The sequence below is a fragment of the Myotis lucifugus genome, unplaced genomic scaffold, assembly GCF_000147115.1.
Source record: "Myotis lucifugus unplaced genomic scaffold, Myoluc2.0 scaffold_131, whole genome shotgun sequence".
Classification (NCBI taxonomy): Eukaryota; Metazoa; Chordata; class Mammalia; order Chiroptera; family Vespertilionidae; genus Myotis; species Myotis lucifugus.
Window position 1 is genome coordinate 3,159,556 of NW_005871179.1, and position 15,846 is coordinate 3,175,401.

Consider the following 15,846-nt stretch of genomic DNA (forward strand, 5'->3'; position numbering starts at 1 on the left):
GAGAGGACTCTGTCACTCTGCCAGTACCTGACCCCTCAGTGTTTCCTCTCTGGCTTGTTTGTGCTCCTGAAGCACTCCGGCTGCAGGTAGCAGATCCTGCTCTCTCCAAAAGGCGGGCTTTGGAATGCAGGGCCTGGCAGCAACCAGAAACCCCCGGGACCTGTCAATGTCAGTGGCTCCCAGTCTAAAGCCACTGGGAGCAACGCGCTCCGAGGAGGCCCCAGGATAATGTTGAAGGCCTGCAGGTTACTTCAATATTTAAAAAGTCTAAAGGGAAATTGTATTATTATTTGTTTCTTAATTTGACAAATTGTTTTATTGTTTCTTTAGTGCAGACTTAGTTAAGTCTCTGATTAAAATTTGAACTAGAAAACAAGAAAATTAGTGCCTAAATGAGATAGTTTAATGGCAAAAACTTCAAGTCATAGGATCCACAGGGTGTGTTTGTGGGGGGAGGGAGGGGGAGGTAAAACAGGGGCAAAGGAGTCCTTGGGAGAGAAGAGTTTAGAAGCCCTAATGTAATTCACCAGCCTCGTCTTAAAGATGAAGAAGCCAGGGGATCAGAGAAGTTAAGTAATTTTCCCAATAGTACACGGCTCTTGGCAGACGTGAAACTCAAATCAGGCTCCTACCTCCTTTATCAAGGTACTCTACCCTTACTCCCTGGGAAGTCTAAAGAGGTGGGAGGATCCTGAGAGGTCACGGAAAAAATGGGCAGGGAGGCAGGTGTGACAGAATTGGATCCGCTCTCCATAAAAAATGTAATCTTTGTAGCTCACGGTGTGGCTCAGGGCAGGAGGCAGCCAATCGATATTTCTATCTCCCTCTCCCTTCTTGTCTCTCTAAAATCAATAAGGACATATTTTTTAAAATGTAATCATTGTTCTGTTAACAAAGTCTTTTCTCTCCAAGACAATTCTCCCTCTGCCTAGAATGCATGTTTCTGAGTGTACATTTACCTGATTGGTGAGTGCAAGTGCATACATATGGAGGCATATGATTCAGTGAGCATTCCTGCTAATGTACGCATAGTCATGGGTGTGCATGAGTCAGTGCATACAGATGGATGTATATAAAAATAGGGGTATGTATACTTTGTGCCTGTTGTAATTGTGAGATCTTATATAGATACATCTATTTATATAAAATGTGGGTTCCCTTCTTCTGGTCTTTGCTTGACAGAGATTGCTGAGTAGCCAAAATTATATGAACAGGTTAATAGATAAAGTCAGTAACAAGAAAATAAAAATTAAAACTTAATAGAAATTTCTCATCGTCTGAAAGAAAAAGGAGAAAAAAAACCCAAAGGATCCCAAGGGCTTTCAGAACCAGCAATGAGGGCAGATTCTGGGGTAAATGAAACAGGACATTCTCTTCTCACAACTCAGAAATTCAAGGTCAATAGCAGGAATTTTGTAGATTCTAAACCTCCTCTGACTAGGGTCTGGAATGTTCTCCCTCAAACTCAAGGCTGTCCACGGTCCTCAGAGCACTTTGTGTCATTTCGAAGGGCCACCCGTCCCTGGGGTTAAAACATTTGAAGAGCGAACCCTGTTTGATGTGGTTCCGTAGGTTGGTGTGTCATCCTGTACACCAGAAGGTGGTGAGTTCGATTCCTGGTCAAGGCACATACAAGAGGCAACTGGTAGATGTTTCTCTCTCTCTCTCTCTCTCTCTCTCTCTCTCTCTCTCTCTCTCTCTCCAATAAAACAAACAAACAAAAAATTTGGAGGGTGGAGTGAGAGCTAGATTTCAGTCCCCATCCCCTCTTTCCTCTCAGTGAAGCACCCATAGCACACACACAGTGGCCCTGCTCACATTGTGATCAAAAACCTCAGGCCGTCCTGGACTAGATTTTCTGATTCCAGGCTTGTTTAGGAATCATATCACGATGAGTTCTGATTCTTGCTAACTCGATTACTTTTATCAACTCCATAGACATGATCATAGACATTACCTGGCCTGGCTGGCCATAGAATGTGTTTTACCCTCTTTTTAAAAAACACATATTTTTATTGATTTCGGAGAGGAAGAGAGAGGGAGGGAGAGATAGAAACATCAACAATGAGAGAGAACCATTGGTTGGCTGCCTCCTGCACGCCCCCAACTGGGGATCGAGCCCGCAACCGGGCATATGCCCTTGACTGGAATCAAACCTGGGACCCTTCAGTCCAAAGTCCAACACTCTATCCACTGAGCCAAACCAGCTAGGGCTACCCTCTTTAAAAAAAAAAAAAGGTTTGTGTTTTTTTTGGTTGGTTTCAGAGAGAGCAAGGAAGAGGGACAGAGAGAGAGAAACATCAATGATGAGAGAGTCATTGATCCGCTGCCTCATACATACTGGGGATCAAGCCCACAACCCAGGCATATGCTGTGACCTGGAATCGAATAGTGACCGCCCTGATTCATGGGTCGACAATCAACCACTGAGCCACAAGGGCCGGGCTGCTTTGTCCTCTTTAAATTAAGAAAAAAAAAGGGGGGGGGGGACACTTTTCCTTCCATGAAGTGTAAACTTATTCATTTACTGAACGTTCTATCCAAAATGTGTGCCAGCTTCTTGCCTGGGTTTCTCAGGCTAATTCTTTACAAAGAGCAGGCAGGCTAGTCCACTGCAGACCACTGTTGTACTCTGGGCAACCTCATGGCAAAATTCGTCAGGAATAATTTCAAACCATTTTTGGGCCTATTTCTTTGGCCAAGATTTGGTTATTGGCAAAGTTGCAAATGTTCAATGAAGAGCCTTCGCTATGGGTTGCCCACACAGAACCCTCATCAGTGTATCCAAGAATCAGGGTTGGCAGATAGGGTAAATAAATTCTACTGGGTGAAACAGGGATGTGTCCTGAGTTGCCTCCTTTTTCATGTGTTCCTTTTAAAAAAATATATATTTTATTGATTTTTACAGAGAGAAAGGGAGAGGGATAGAGAAACATTGATTAGCTGCCTCCTGCACGCCCCCTACTGGAGATTGAGCCCACAACCAAGGTACATGCCCTTGACCGGAATCGAACCCAGGACCCTTCAGTCCGTGGGCTGATGCTCTGTCCACTGAGCTAAACAGGTTAGGGACACGTGTTCCTTTTCTATATAATACCACTTTCGAATGAACGCTGTGAGTTCAGAGTTTCCAAAAAATAGGGAACAAGAAGATAAGTCTCTTACATGCAAACAAGTTGAATTTATTCTCACAAACTGGGAGTGTGCTGAACATAGACCTGATTCTGCTAGTTAACTGTTGCCATAAACAAGGGCTACAGAGCAATGACGCTAAAGCTGGTATTTTGGGTAGAGGCCCTTCAACTAGTAACTTTTATGGACCTAGTAATCCCTTGTAGTGAGTGCCCTCCCTCACACCTCTGTGTGCATTTCACGCCATGGGGTTTTATCAGGACAGAGTCTTACTTACAGCTTGACAATCCGTGCTGCTTTATTAAACTTTCTTGGAATCTGCAGGTCACGGAGGCTCAGCTCACCATGTCCATGTCACAGTGACCCAAGTTCAACCCCAAGGCCTCCCAGTCACTCACTGGCAGATGGTCTTTGGGCAGGTTACTAAATCGTTCCCAGCTTCCCCCAGTGACTTCATCTACAAAATGAGAATAAAAGAAGACCTGCTTCTAGGGCTACTGTGAGCATTACCTATGATATATAGATGATCCCATATAAGAAAGTGCCTAATGTGGTGCTTGGCACATAATAAGGACTAAATAAATGAGAATTATAGTTATTGGAGGCTAGCATGAGCATTTCATTACACCAGCGTTAAGCATTTTCCAAACTAAAATTATGAATCATTTTCATTTTTCTTTGACATTTTCGGTACTTTCACGAACCACATTTCTCCTTTAATATATTTACCTAAAATGAAACTTCACTAGCATAAATGGAAAACCAGTATCGTCAGCCATAAATAGAAGTCAGTACATATGAAAATAAACACATAATTTAATGCATAAATTCTCATTTGTAAACGTCTATTCATCACCCCCTGAAATCACTCACCCACATCAATGGTGCACAGGCCATATTTTTGGAAATGCTGCACTGTGAGACAATTTTGAGCTTAGGCCTGTCAGTGAGTTAGAGGAGCCACAATTTTCCTTTTCTTTTTCTTTTTAATATGCTTTTATTGACTTGAGAAAGAGAGGAAGGGGGAGAGAGAGAGAGAGAGAGAGAGAGAGAGAGAGAGAGAGAGAGATCAGTTGCCTCCCATACACACCCGACCTGGGCCTGGGCCCCGACCAGGAATCGAATCTGAAACCTTTACTAGTAGGTGCACAGAATGATGCAAAACCAAATGAGCCACACTGGCCAGGACAGACAATTTTCTTTTCTTTTCTTTTTTAAGTATATTTTTTATTGATTTCAAAGAGGAGGGGAGAGGGAGAGAGATAGAAACATCAATGATGAGAGAGAATCATTGACCAGCTGCCTCCTGCAGGCCCCCTACCAGGGACCAAGCCCACAAGCCGGGCCTATGCCTTTGACCAGAATCGAACCTGGGACTCTTAAGTCTGCAGGCTGACTCTCTATCCACTGAGCCAAACCGACTAGGGTGGCACAATTTTCTTAATGGGCCAGCCTATTGACAAAAATTTAGTGGGCAATTTTTATGTGCCAATTCTGGTCTAGTGCTGGGGATACAGAGGTGCACAAACAGAGAGGATCCCAGACACCTGGCCCTGCCCCCTGACTCAGCCGGGTGCCCCTCTGCAGGCTACTCCATTTTCACAGGAAGCCAAAATGCCTGTCTTCACCTCACCGATGGGTAATGTCTGTGACTCACAACAACATTGACAACACAGAACACCGATACTTGCCAGGAAATAGCATCTCAAAATCACCACCATTATCCACTTACCAAGTTAGTGACGGTTAGCTAAAACTTGAAAAGGTGGGGTCGATCGCCACGTATTGACATGGAAAGACATCCCAGATATAGCATGGTCAGAAGTTACAGAACAGAATGTAGAGTATAAGCGTATTTGAATTTAAATATGTGTATATATATAGGGGGTTCTTTTGAGCAGGGCTCTTTGCTAAGCCTTTATTTGCATGATTTCATGTAATTCTCATAATAATCCTATGAAGTCAGTGCTATTATTATCCCCATTTTACAGATGCAAAAACTGAGGCCCAAACAGGGTAAAGCAATCTGTCTGAGGTCTCATAACAAACAAATTACTGGTGGAGTGACGATTTGAGCCTGGGTTTACTTGCCTCCAGAGACTAGGCCCTTAACCACCAGGCTTTTTAGTAGCCATACATAGGAAATTCTGGAAGAATGCACACCAAATTGTCCACAGTGAGCATGCCCCAGGAGTGAGATTGGAGGGAGCTGCATTTCTTTACATGCCTCTATACTGTTTGAATTTTTAAAATTCAAATCCTGTGCTACTTTTGTACTTGAAAAAAAAACACACACAATAAAACCACCATCAATGCAAACACTCTGCTAAGAAACACGATCATTTGAGGAAGATCAGTTCTACAGCCCGTCCTTCCATTCCTCTCCTTGTCTCAAACGGGGTAGACATGGAGGAGGTGATGCTGGGGGCAAAAAGGTTCTGTCTGACGTTTGGAAAACACTGGGTTAGACAAAATCAACCCAGCTCCTTCTCTGGAGGGACTTCCAGAGCTTTAACAAGCTCACGTCCACCGTGAAGCTAACCAGGAGTTTGTAGCTGAGACCGTGTTGATTTGGTTCCAGAACCCTTTTCTTTCCAGGCGCCTCAGGGAACTAGGGTTCTTTAGAACAAGCATTGGAAATGCATCTGCAGATACTTTTAAACCAACACTAACGTTGGTTTTAGAGGAGGCCACATCCCTGGATAGTATCGTGGTCTCGCCTGTCCCCATGCCACCCACACACCAGCTCCTCTCAGCATTGCTTTCACTGAATTAAGCTTGGCCTTAAAGCCATCAGCTTGTGGGTGTGTATCTGGATTTGTAGGGTCCAGTGTGTGTTGTATGTGTAGTCCCTGCCTCTGCCTCTGAACATACGTGAATATATACATTTTCCAATGATGATATGTAGGGTGTTTGTGTAGCTGTATGGGGGATCCTCTTCTAAGGTAGACCTGTAGTTTAGTCTATAATTCTCACACCCACTATACACAGGAAACAAGCTCATTTGCAAAGCCACACCACAAGTGTGAGAGAATGGGTGGTTCACTGGTTTGCCAAGGCGCTGAGTAGGAGTAATTCTGGGTGTGGGCATCCCTCCCTTTGGTGCACACTTGCAGGAAGATGGAGTGCCAACCTCTGTTAAGCACCTACTATGTGTCGGGTAGTACCCTGGCACATCACAGTCATTATTTTCTCTTTGAGTCCCCACAAGCACGCTGTAAGGGAGAGACTCATTATAGCCTCTTTAGAGATAAGTAAACTGGAGTCCGGAGAGGTGAAGCCACTTGTTCAAGAAAATGGCAGAACCGGAATTGTGCCTGGGTCTGCCTGCCTCTGAAATGCGTGCTTTTTGCATCCGCTGTCTTGCATTTGGTTTTGCTCTGAGATCTCTGCCATCATGGTACACAAGGAACAGAACCCAGGGACAGAGACCATGGCTTCATGTTTTAGGTACTCTCCGAAGTGGGCCATTATCCTTCTCAGAACTGCCTTGACTCTTCCAGGAAGCCTCCCAGATCACCAAGGGATGTCTTCTCCCACCCTCTGAACCCTTCGCCTGTCCTTGGCCCCATCGCTTGGCACTTTTTCCCTTTGAGAAGAACCTCTGCCTCGAGCGCTGGATCATCTATCACTACAGGCTGGGTTGGTGGGAAGGGGAACTGCTTACGCCTGTCCAGGGTGTGGGTGAGCCGCCTGGGTTCAGAGAGAGTCCGCATGCTCCCCAGCCCCCACCAAAGTCTGCAGGCCTTGGAGCTAGGGACAGGAGAAAGGTCGGGACATGCTGACTAGATGGAAATTGTGTGTCAAGAAAAACTCCAATGGCAGAGGAAACCTGGACGGCCTGGTGCAGGTGGGGACTCCCCCCACAGACTGTAGGCTGAGAGTTAGGTGGTGGGTGAGGGGGTGGGCAGTTAGCTGACTATGCTTTCCTGGGCCTCCACCTTGCTGGGGTTTGAAGCAGGAATCCACAGGACCAATTGGCCCTACACCTGCAGTCACTGGGTGGTAGGGCGATAGGGGGGTAGTGGGAGCTAGCAGGCCAGGGGAGAGGGGAGGACGTCCTGTGACACTTGGCAGGGGCAGGAATGGCAACTTTCCAGATGGAAGTTCAGATGTTCCTCTCTCAGGGCCAACTGCACCCCTGTCCGGGATTAAAATAGCCCTTCCTCTCCCCTTCTCCCCCTATACTCTCCGCTCCAACTTCCCAGCGTCCAGTCAGAGGAAGGCGCCATCCCAGATGATAAATATTCCCTCACATATCCATCCACTCCCAACCGGAGACTCCTCCCTCTCTCAAGCAATGCTGGTCACTGCGCCTAAGATCCTTCACTCACGCCCATTCGGATGCTCTGGGTGACTTCGGTCTCTCCCAGGAGATTCTTGTCGCTGGGTTCTGCGCCAGCAACCAGAAGGATTCTGGGTCCCTTGACTCAAGCCTGTCCATTACCCTGCCTCATGGGAGGTCACAGCCTAGACCGTCACTCTGTCCCAAGACCTGGCTCTGCCACCGCCTTGCTGAGGGCCTGCCGGGAGGGAGCGCTGGGCTCTCTCTGGGTGTAGGAGGCTCATCCATCGTGGGATGAGCGACTGGACTTGGGGATTCTTTTTCTTTTCTTTTTTTTTGTATATGTGCTGCCAAAGCGAGCGCCGACTGGGGACTTTCTGAAGCTCTTTTTAATACCTGATAGTCCATGTGCCAGATCTCCAAGTGAGGTGGAGGCCATGGCGGGCAGTGCGGCAGAACCAAGAGCCAACATCTACACAGGAAAGCGGTGATCTGGCTGCACTGCATGCCTCCTGCCTGACCTTCAGCAAGGTTCTTCTGTCCCCCAAGCCTGCAGGGCTGCTGCATACCCAGGCAGCCTGGCCCCATGTCTAGTTTCACCCCCTGATATCAGGTTCCCAACCACAGCCCCTTGACCCCTGTTCCCAGTCTCCTTACCTGCCCAGCCCAGGAGCCCTCCGGCCCCATTCACATGGTCCTGCTGGCCTAGCCTGGCTGCCCAGACCGTTTCAGCTCTCCTCGCCGTGGTAGCCACCACCTGACTCCTCGCGCCCACGTCCCACCCTGACTTCCTGCCTCCTCCTGAGGGCTCCGCAGCCAACAGGGCCCCAGTAGCCCAACCACAAGCCTCCAGCACCCCAGGCTTCCTGCCACCAGAGTCCCTCGTGCCTCAGTCCCTGAGAGTCCTGTACATCTCCAGGCCTAGCTCTCCTCACCTTGAGGGTGGCACTTGGAGGAGAAGGGAGGATATTTGATGTTATCTCCCTCCTGACCTCCAGGGTGCACCCGGACAAGAGGTTCAAGGGCAGCCTTTAAACCCCAAAGAGCAGGGGCAGGCAGCCGCACACACACTCAGCTGTCAGTGAAAGGCAAGAAGCACTGCTCTCACACAGTTTTTCGTTACAGTGTGAGGCAACATCACTTCTGAGTCAGAGGAGAGTCCAGTACCCTGTTCCGCAGGCGGAGAGCAGAACCCCATGCTATAGGCAGGTGTCAGCTAACATGGCTACTGCAGTCAGGAAAACAGCCGTATCATTTCTGGGCACAGGACCATCGCTTATTATAGTCAGAGGGTAGGCTAACGAACACTCCTCTTCCAGGCAGATGCTGGACAGCCAGCTGCTTAAGGAAGCAGGCAGGACAACACTATGGTTGGAGAGTAGTGGACCACTTCTAATTCAGGTAGAGGCAAGGCCAGAGACCCTGTTAAAGGTGTGGGGCTGGGCACCATCTCCTGCAGCCAGTGGAAGACAGAACAAACACCCCTTCCCCCGGGGAACCCAGCTGCAGGCAGTGGACTGGCAGCACTTTCTGTTATAGGCAGGAGGCAGGAACCCTGTCTCAAGCACAAACAGGCCAAGAATCCCCCGTTAACCTGGGGCCACACTGAGGGTGGCACCATCATAAGCAGAGGGCCAGGGCACCAGTGTTAGGAGAAACGCTCTGTGGCCTTTATGAGGCCCAAGATCCTTGACCCCCTCCCAGAGGAAGCTATAAATGCGTCACTACCGCCACTGCCTGAGCTATAGAGTGAGCCGGTTGGGGGAGGGGAGCCCGCAGAGCATTGTTGGGGTTTGTGAGGTGGAAGCTGATTGTGTGTGCACCTCAGCTGCCGAGGGAAGGGGAGACAGGAAATGGGTGGGGGAAGAGGAAGCCTGCGTTGGAAAGTCAGACAAAGAGGGTAACAGAAACAAAGGCTGAGAGAGAGACAAAGTTAACAGAAAACACACAGCAGACTACAGTGACACAGAGCCCAGAGCCCGGGCTGCAGCCGAAACTCCCTTCACAGGCCATCTCTGGGCCTCAGCCCAGTAGGAATGGCGCTGGCGACAGTAATGATAAGCCATTGAAATGTGCGTTTGTTGAGTGCTTGCTGTGCACTGTCGCACGGAAGACAGGTCCAACTACTTGTGGAGTGAGAACTAGCACTTGCATTTCAGAGGTCAAGAAACAGAGTCCAAAGTTAAGGGACCCCCTCAAGGTCTGATGGAAATGGATGGTGGGCTGGCTTTGTAGGTCTGGCAGGTCCTGCATTCTTCAGCTGCTCATTTACCCAAGTCACTTCCATGGGGGTCATTTAGGACTTTAGGTTCTTTCCCAGGTCTGATCTTGGTAAGATAGATAGAGCTAGAGCTGTGGGGGAGATCAGGATCCATTAGTCCGTGTCCACCCCCAACCCAGGCCTTCTCTCCTGTAATGAATCCCTGGTCCCAGCAACAGAAGACACTCAGCGACCTTGGCCTGAATAAATGACTGCAGAGACCTTGATGGGAAGCAGAGAAGGTATTTATTATGTGAGCTCCTACCGCCCCTCTCCAACTCCCTCTCCACCCCTTCCCGCCCAACCTCCCCCCCACCCCCCCTCAACACACACACAGCTGGGGCAGCAGCAGGAACAGGATGCTAGGCTTTATGCTCCCAGATCTGATCTGAGTGTACCCACCAACCCCCTCTCCTGCCAGGTGCTGGGGCCTCTGGGGCACACCTCGCTTCCAGGTGGGTGGGGGGAAAGGGTAGCGGGTGGTCAGTAGGCACGCAGGTTCCCCTCAGCAGAGCGTGAAGCGCCGGGCGCTGATGTTCATGCGTGTGAGGCCGAGGTGCCGCAGCGGCGGGGCCAGGGCCAGGCCGGCCCCGGGCTCCAGCTCCAGCTCCAGCTCAGCCTCGTCCAGCAGCTCTTGGTGCAGATGACAGGCTTGGTCCACCTTCAGCCGGTGCAACTGGGCCCGCAGGCGAAGCAGCTGCCCCGCCAGCTGCCGGTCCTGAGCCTGCATCTCCCGCTGAAGCCGAGAGGGGGCATCAGCCGGCTGCCTGGGCCCTCAGCCGCTCTCTCCTTCCCTTTCTGCCAACACCCTGGGTCTTTGCACTGTCTGTGTCCTCCACATCCCTTCTCATCCCAGTTTAATCCCTCCCCACCTCTCTGCCCTTGCTCCCCACGAGCGGTTCTAAAATCGAGCTAAGAAGCCAGCATTGCCCTAGCTGTTTTGGCTCATGGATACAGCGTCGGCCTGTGGACTAAAGGGTCTCAGGTTCGATTTCGGCCAAGGGCACATGCCCAGGTTGCAGGCTCGGTCCCCAGTAGGGGGCGTGCAGGAGGCAGCCGATCAATGATTCTCTCTGATCATTGATGTTTCTGTCTCTCTCTCTCCCTCTCTCAAATCAATAAATTAAAAAAAAGAAGCCAGCATTGCCCTGGCCAGTGTGGCTAGGTTGGGTTGGTTGGAGCGTCCTCCCATACACCAAAAGGAGGTGGGTTTGATTCCTGGTTAGGGGACATACCCCAGGTTGCTGGTTTGACCCTCTGTGGAATGTTTCTCTCTCTGTCTCTCTCTCTCTCTCTCTCTCTCTCTCTCTCTCCCTTTCTATAAAAAAAATCAATAAAATATATATAAAAAAGAAAAATTCAAAGAAGAACCCAGCATTAAACAAATACAGGTGCCTCAGGCCCCATCCCAGATAACTAAGTGGAGTCTCCAACTGGGAGCCTGGACCTCTTTACATTTACACGTGTTGGATTAAGAGCCACCTATTCAACATCCGCTCCTCAGATTCTGCCTCCAGAGTGCCCCATTCTGTACTTCACGGTGTCTCTGGGCACAGCAATTCCCAGAGTAGGGAGGCCATGCCCTCCCCATCTAGATAACTGGTGGCCCAAGAGCAGGCTCTGTGTCTTTAGCCTCAAAAGCACAAGGTCAGCAGATTGAATGGAATCCTCCAGCAAGTCTTCCTGAATAAAACACTGTGTCCTGGCTCCTCAAGACACAGCCACAGGAATGCGCAGTTGCTGGAGGCGGGATCCATTCCCACCCCACACCCGTGGTCTTGGAGAACCGTCCCCAAGGCCCTCTGCAAGGCTGTCCACCCCCCAGACTCACCAGCTCCCGGCGCAGCCACTCAAGGGCAGAGTCCATGGAGTCAAAGCCGCAGATGGCCCCAGGTTCCCCCGGCCCAGGCCCAGCGCGGGCCTGGCGCCAGGTCTGGCTCTGGACCTGGGCGGTCCACTACAGATACGAGGGCCGCCGTGTTTGCAGCTGCAGCTTCGCCGTCAGCGCCTTCACAGAATCCAGGCTCTCTTCCTCCTCGTTTTCTTCACCCACTGCCTGGAATTTCAGTGGCCTCAGGGACATGGTGGGTCTGGGACGGGTGACAAAGCAAGATTGCAGCTCTGGGATTAGGAAAAGGCTGGTAATATTGCCCAGGTAGTGGCGGCAGAAGCTGAGGGTGAACAGTGTGCGATGGTGAATGTTCAAGGTGGGTCGGGGAGGCTGAGTGTGTGAGGGTGAGTGAGTAGATGGGTGTGGGAGGCAGAGTGGCAAGGGCTGGGATTTTCCAGGACCGCTAACCCTGGAGCCACGTGATGCCCATCCGTTTGGCGACAGAAGAAGCCCTGCTCTTTGGCCCCTTGGATGAATTTTATTGTCTTTGCCCAGAAGGAGACACCCAGTTTCCCAGAAAGGAAGTTGTTCCAGGATAAGAAAAGCATCACCAACACCAGCTTCTTGGCCCTCTTCCTAAGACCCACGTAAGGGAGTGGGGAGGGGGGAGGGGATAGAAAGCTGACGAGCTGCCCTCTGTCCTCACTCATGGCAAAGGAAGTGTCCAGAGCCCTAGCCCGGGAGTCAGAAGACTTGGGTTCTGACACTGGTTGTGTGGGACGTTGGATAAGTCACCAACTCTCTGTTGGGACAGATCTTTGATTTCAAGCTATGCTCTAAGGAACTTTAGGTTCCCTTGGGAATCTCTCAGAGACCGCATGCAGGATCGGGGCACACCTGTGGATGGGCTCCAAGGCCCGTCTCTCCCGGTCCTTCCCAGGGCTTCAACCCAAGCAGTTCCCTTTTTTATTTTTTTAAAATATATTTTGTTGATTTTTTACAGCAAGAAAAGAAGAGGGGTAGAGAGCTAGAAACATCGATCAGCTGCCTCCTACACACCCCCTACTGGGGATGTGCCCACAACCAAGGTACATGCCCTTGACGGGAATTGAACCCAGGACCCTTCAGTCTACACACAGGCTGACTCTCTATCCACTGAGCCAAACCAGTTAGGGTGCAGTTCCCTTTTTTAAACTTTGTATTGAAATGTAACACACAGAGAAAAACGCACATATCAAAAATACACAGCTTGATGAATACACAAAAGCTTGGAACCTAGTGGACCAGAAGGCCCTTTGAAGGCAGGAGTCCATCTTCGTCTTCTTAATAATCAGTACTTAACACAGTATAGGCATCAGTGTTTGAGAAATAAAAGAATAATTGGATGGATGCGCTGATGAGTCCCCCAGTAAATCGGGTTATCTCATGTAAATTACCAGTTGAAGTGTGACTCTTGCCAGACCGTAAACCTTATGAACAGAACTCAGTCATCCTTTGGTTACAACACTAAGCACAGAGGTCAGCTCATTGTATGGGCAAAGAATGGAGCAATAGGGGATGGGGCTCCGGGGAAGTGGTCACCATAGAGGGCGCCCTTAGGCAGGGACATCCAGCTGTGGTGGCTGAGGGGTACCAGTTACACAGCTGCTTGCATTTAAGGTAGACCAAAGGATTTCCCCCGACCCAACCTCAGATGTAAGGGAGGAAGTAGGCAGTTCTCAGTTTCACACCCACACTTTCCACCCCTTCCACCAGGGTCCAGAAGAAGAGATGGCATTTTTCTTTCTTTTTTAAGTCAGCCAGAGTGCCAGCATTCCAGTCTAAAAATCCATAACTATTGCCCTAGCCAGTTTGGCTCAGTGGATAGAGCCGCAGCCTGAGGACTGGAGTCCCTGTTCAATTTGGAGTTTTATGCTCAATCCCCAGTAGGAGGCGTGCAGGAGGCAGCCGATCAATGATTTTCTCTCATCATTGATGTTTCTCTCCCTCTCTCCCTCTCCCTTCCTCTGAAATCAATAAAAATATATTGGTAAAAAATAAAGTAAAAAGCCAAAAATATTAAGTACCTCATGCGAATTAAGCACCAGGCTAAGGGTTTAAGCAAGATTATTCTCCCCATTTCACAGATGGTGGGATTGAGGTTTCCTTAACAAGTTCTGCCTGAGGTCCTCGCTAGGAGGTGCTGGCAATAAGGGGACAGTTCTTTGGAACTGTGTTACCCTTCCTCCAAGGGGCCTCCTCAACGGCTGTCCTGCGGGGCGCCAGCTGCCCAGCCAGTTCCTGTCCCTTTTGGAGCCCCAGCTTGCCCCGCTTGACGCTCCTGGAGTCTGTCCTTTTGCTGGGCCCCAGGCCCACCTCCGGAGGAATGGAGTTCTCCGAGTTGATCCGCACCAGCCGGGCCCAAGCCGAGCTCTTGCGGGGCCAGGAGGCGGCCCCACTGCGTGGCACGCTGTGCGTTGCCGGCCACCACCTGCTGCTGTCTCCAGGGCCCCAGGCGACTCTGGGCCTCTGGCTGCTGCTGTTGGCGTAGTGTTGACTCCATCGAGAGGCGGGGGCGACCCTGGAGTTGGGGACTTCGCGGTTCCGCGGAGTGAGGGGAAAGAGCAAGTGCAGTTGGAGCTGGTGCATTACGTCCAATCCTATAACTGGTTTCTCCTCCCCGGATGGGGGGCGGGGTACACTTAGCCTAAACGCGTTCATCCCCAGGATCGCGGGTGACTCTGGCACCATCACGCTGCGCTGTAAGGACCTGCGCGGCTACAGCTGGACATAGAAGGCGTGGACGCGACGCTGGACATAGCTGCTCGGTCGAGGTACTGCCGCGGTGCACCCGGGGCACTTCCGCTATCCCTGTTCCGTAACCATGGTAGTAAAAAGGGGTTGCTGAGCAAGAGCATTCAGCAGCCAGTGTTATCTCGGGGCACAGCTAATGGCTAGGAAGTACTTGGAGAGGCGGGTGCTGCGGACCCGAGGGGCCGGAAGGTGTGGGTGGGATGATCCCACCCTTCCCAGATCCCCTGCCTTCTTCTCCAGGCGCTGACCTCCCTGGAATCGGTCATCACCTCCTATCTGTTCTTCCACCGTCCCAAGGGCTTGAGACTGGGCGCCGCCTGGCGCTTCCACCCGCCTCGGGATGTGGACGCGCCGGGCCTGGGAAGGGCGCGGGGACATGGCACTCACTGGGCACTCAAGAGCACGCCTTCGCCCCTCCCTGCGCTGCAGACCGACGCGTGGAGGCTGAGCCGGATGAACAAGGACTTCAGCTTGTGCCCAGTTACCCCCGCGCCGTGATCGTGCCTCGTGCTGCGGCCAACGAGGCCGTGGCGCTGAGCGCCCGCTTCCGCCCGGGAGGCCGCTAACCTGGGCTCAGCTACCACCACGCTCCCAGCGGAACCGTGCGCCCCGCCCCGCCCCAGACTCCGCCACTAGGACCAACCGCGTCCCTATTGGGCCCTTTCCTGCTTTGGCCGGGCCAGTTCGCTGCCCCGCCGCTGCCCTGGCTCCAGGCTTTTCTGGCCCCGCCGGGTCCTGCCTCCAACTGGCCTCGCCCGCCCAGCCTTCCTCCACTCCGGCCCCGCCTCTCCCGGGTTTCGGGGTTTGAGCTCCGTGGCCCCGCCCCCTGGTCGTCCGGGCCTCTGAACCTAGTCCCTCTTTTGTCAACACAGGACCTGCACAAGGTCTGCTTATCGGGCCCCTCCCTGTCCCACCACAAGCAACTCAGACCCGGGTCCGAGGCTTGCGAATTCGCTCGGCAGGCTCCTGCGCCCCAGCCCGCGCCTGCTCGCTCTGAGCCGCTCCAGTGTAGACTCGCCCAGGGGCTCTGAGCGAAGTTCGTGAGCCAGGGCTGGTGGGTACGGCTTCCCGGAGCCCAGTCCCTGTCTGCAGGTGCTGCTACGATCCGATCCAGCCAGCCCCTGACCGGGCCCCAGAAGCGGCGCTGCGCTGAGGAGCTGTTGCGAGCTGTGCTGGCTGGGGCTCGACCTGGGGCCCAGGGCATCATCGTGGATACTTGCTCGGCCTAGACCACCAAACAGGCCCCCAGGACTGGCGGCGGCACTAAATCCAAGGCCACCCACCCTGGCTGGAAACGGCTGCACTGGCCCCTGGAGAGGTAAGGGGCTTCCTAGGCTCTCCTGCAAGCCTCTTCCTGGTTGAAAAGGGAAAGAGGTATCTTCCTGCAAGCCTCTTCCTGGTTGAAAGGGAAAGAGGTATCTTACAGAAACCTTGAGGATGTTAAGCCTTTCCTGGTAGCCATGCCGCCAGATAGGCATCCCCACTTGCACCCTCCCACTGAGAGTTCATGACTCCCTGGAGGTCCCATCTCCTGGAAAGAAAAAG

The 15,846-nt window shown here is 51.6% G+C and overlaps 2 protein-coding genes across 3 annotated transcripts in view; both read right to left on the reverse strand.

The window, feature by feature from the left end:
• The window catches only part of LCK (LCK proto-oncogene, Src family tyrosine kinase), a 21,481-nt gene extending 13,280 nt beyond the window's left edge, over window positions 1-8,201 (reverse strand). For both annotated transcript variants that reach the window (XM_014460501.2, XM_006094237.2), the window contains exon 1: window positions 8,075-8,201. The gene's annotated coding sequence lies outside the window, so the exon portion shown is untranslated. The remainder of the gene's footprint in view (window positions 1-8,074) is intronic.
• A 1,807-nt stretch (window positions 8,202-10,008) lies between these two features.
• FAM167B (family with sequence similarity 167 member B) lies at window positions 10,009-12,141 on the reverse strand. Its single transcript, XM_006094238.3, has 2 exons — window positions 11,509-12,141; window positions 10,009-10,413 (listed from the first exon to the last, which is right to left on the reverse strand). The coding sequence occupies exons 1-2, from the start codon at window positions 11,542-11,544 to the stop codon at window positions 10,183-10,185; spliced, it is 267 nt and encodes an 88-aa protein (XP_006094300.2). The 5' UTR covers window positions 11,545-12,141; the 3' UTR covers window positions 10,009-10,182.
• Between the last annotated feature and the right edge of the window lie 3,705 nt (window positions 12,142-15,846).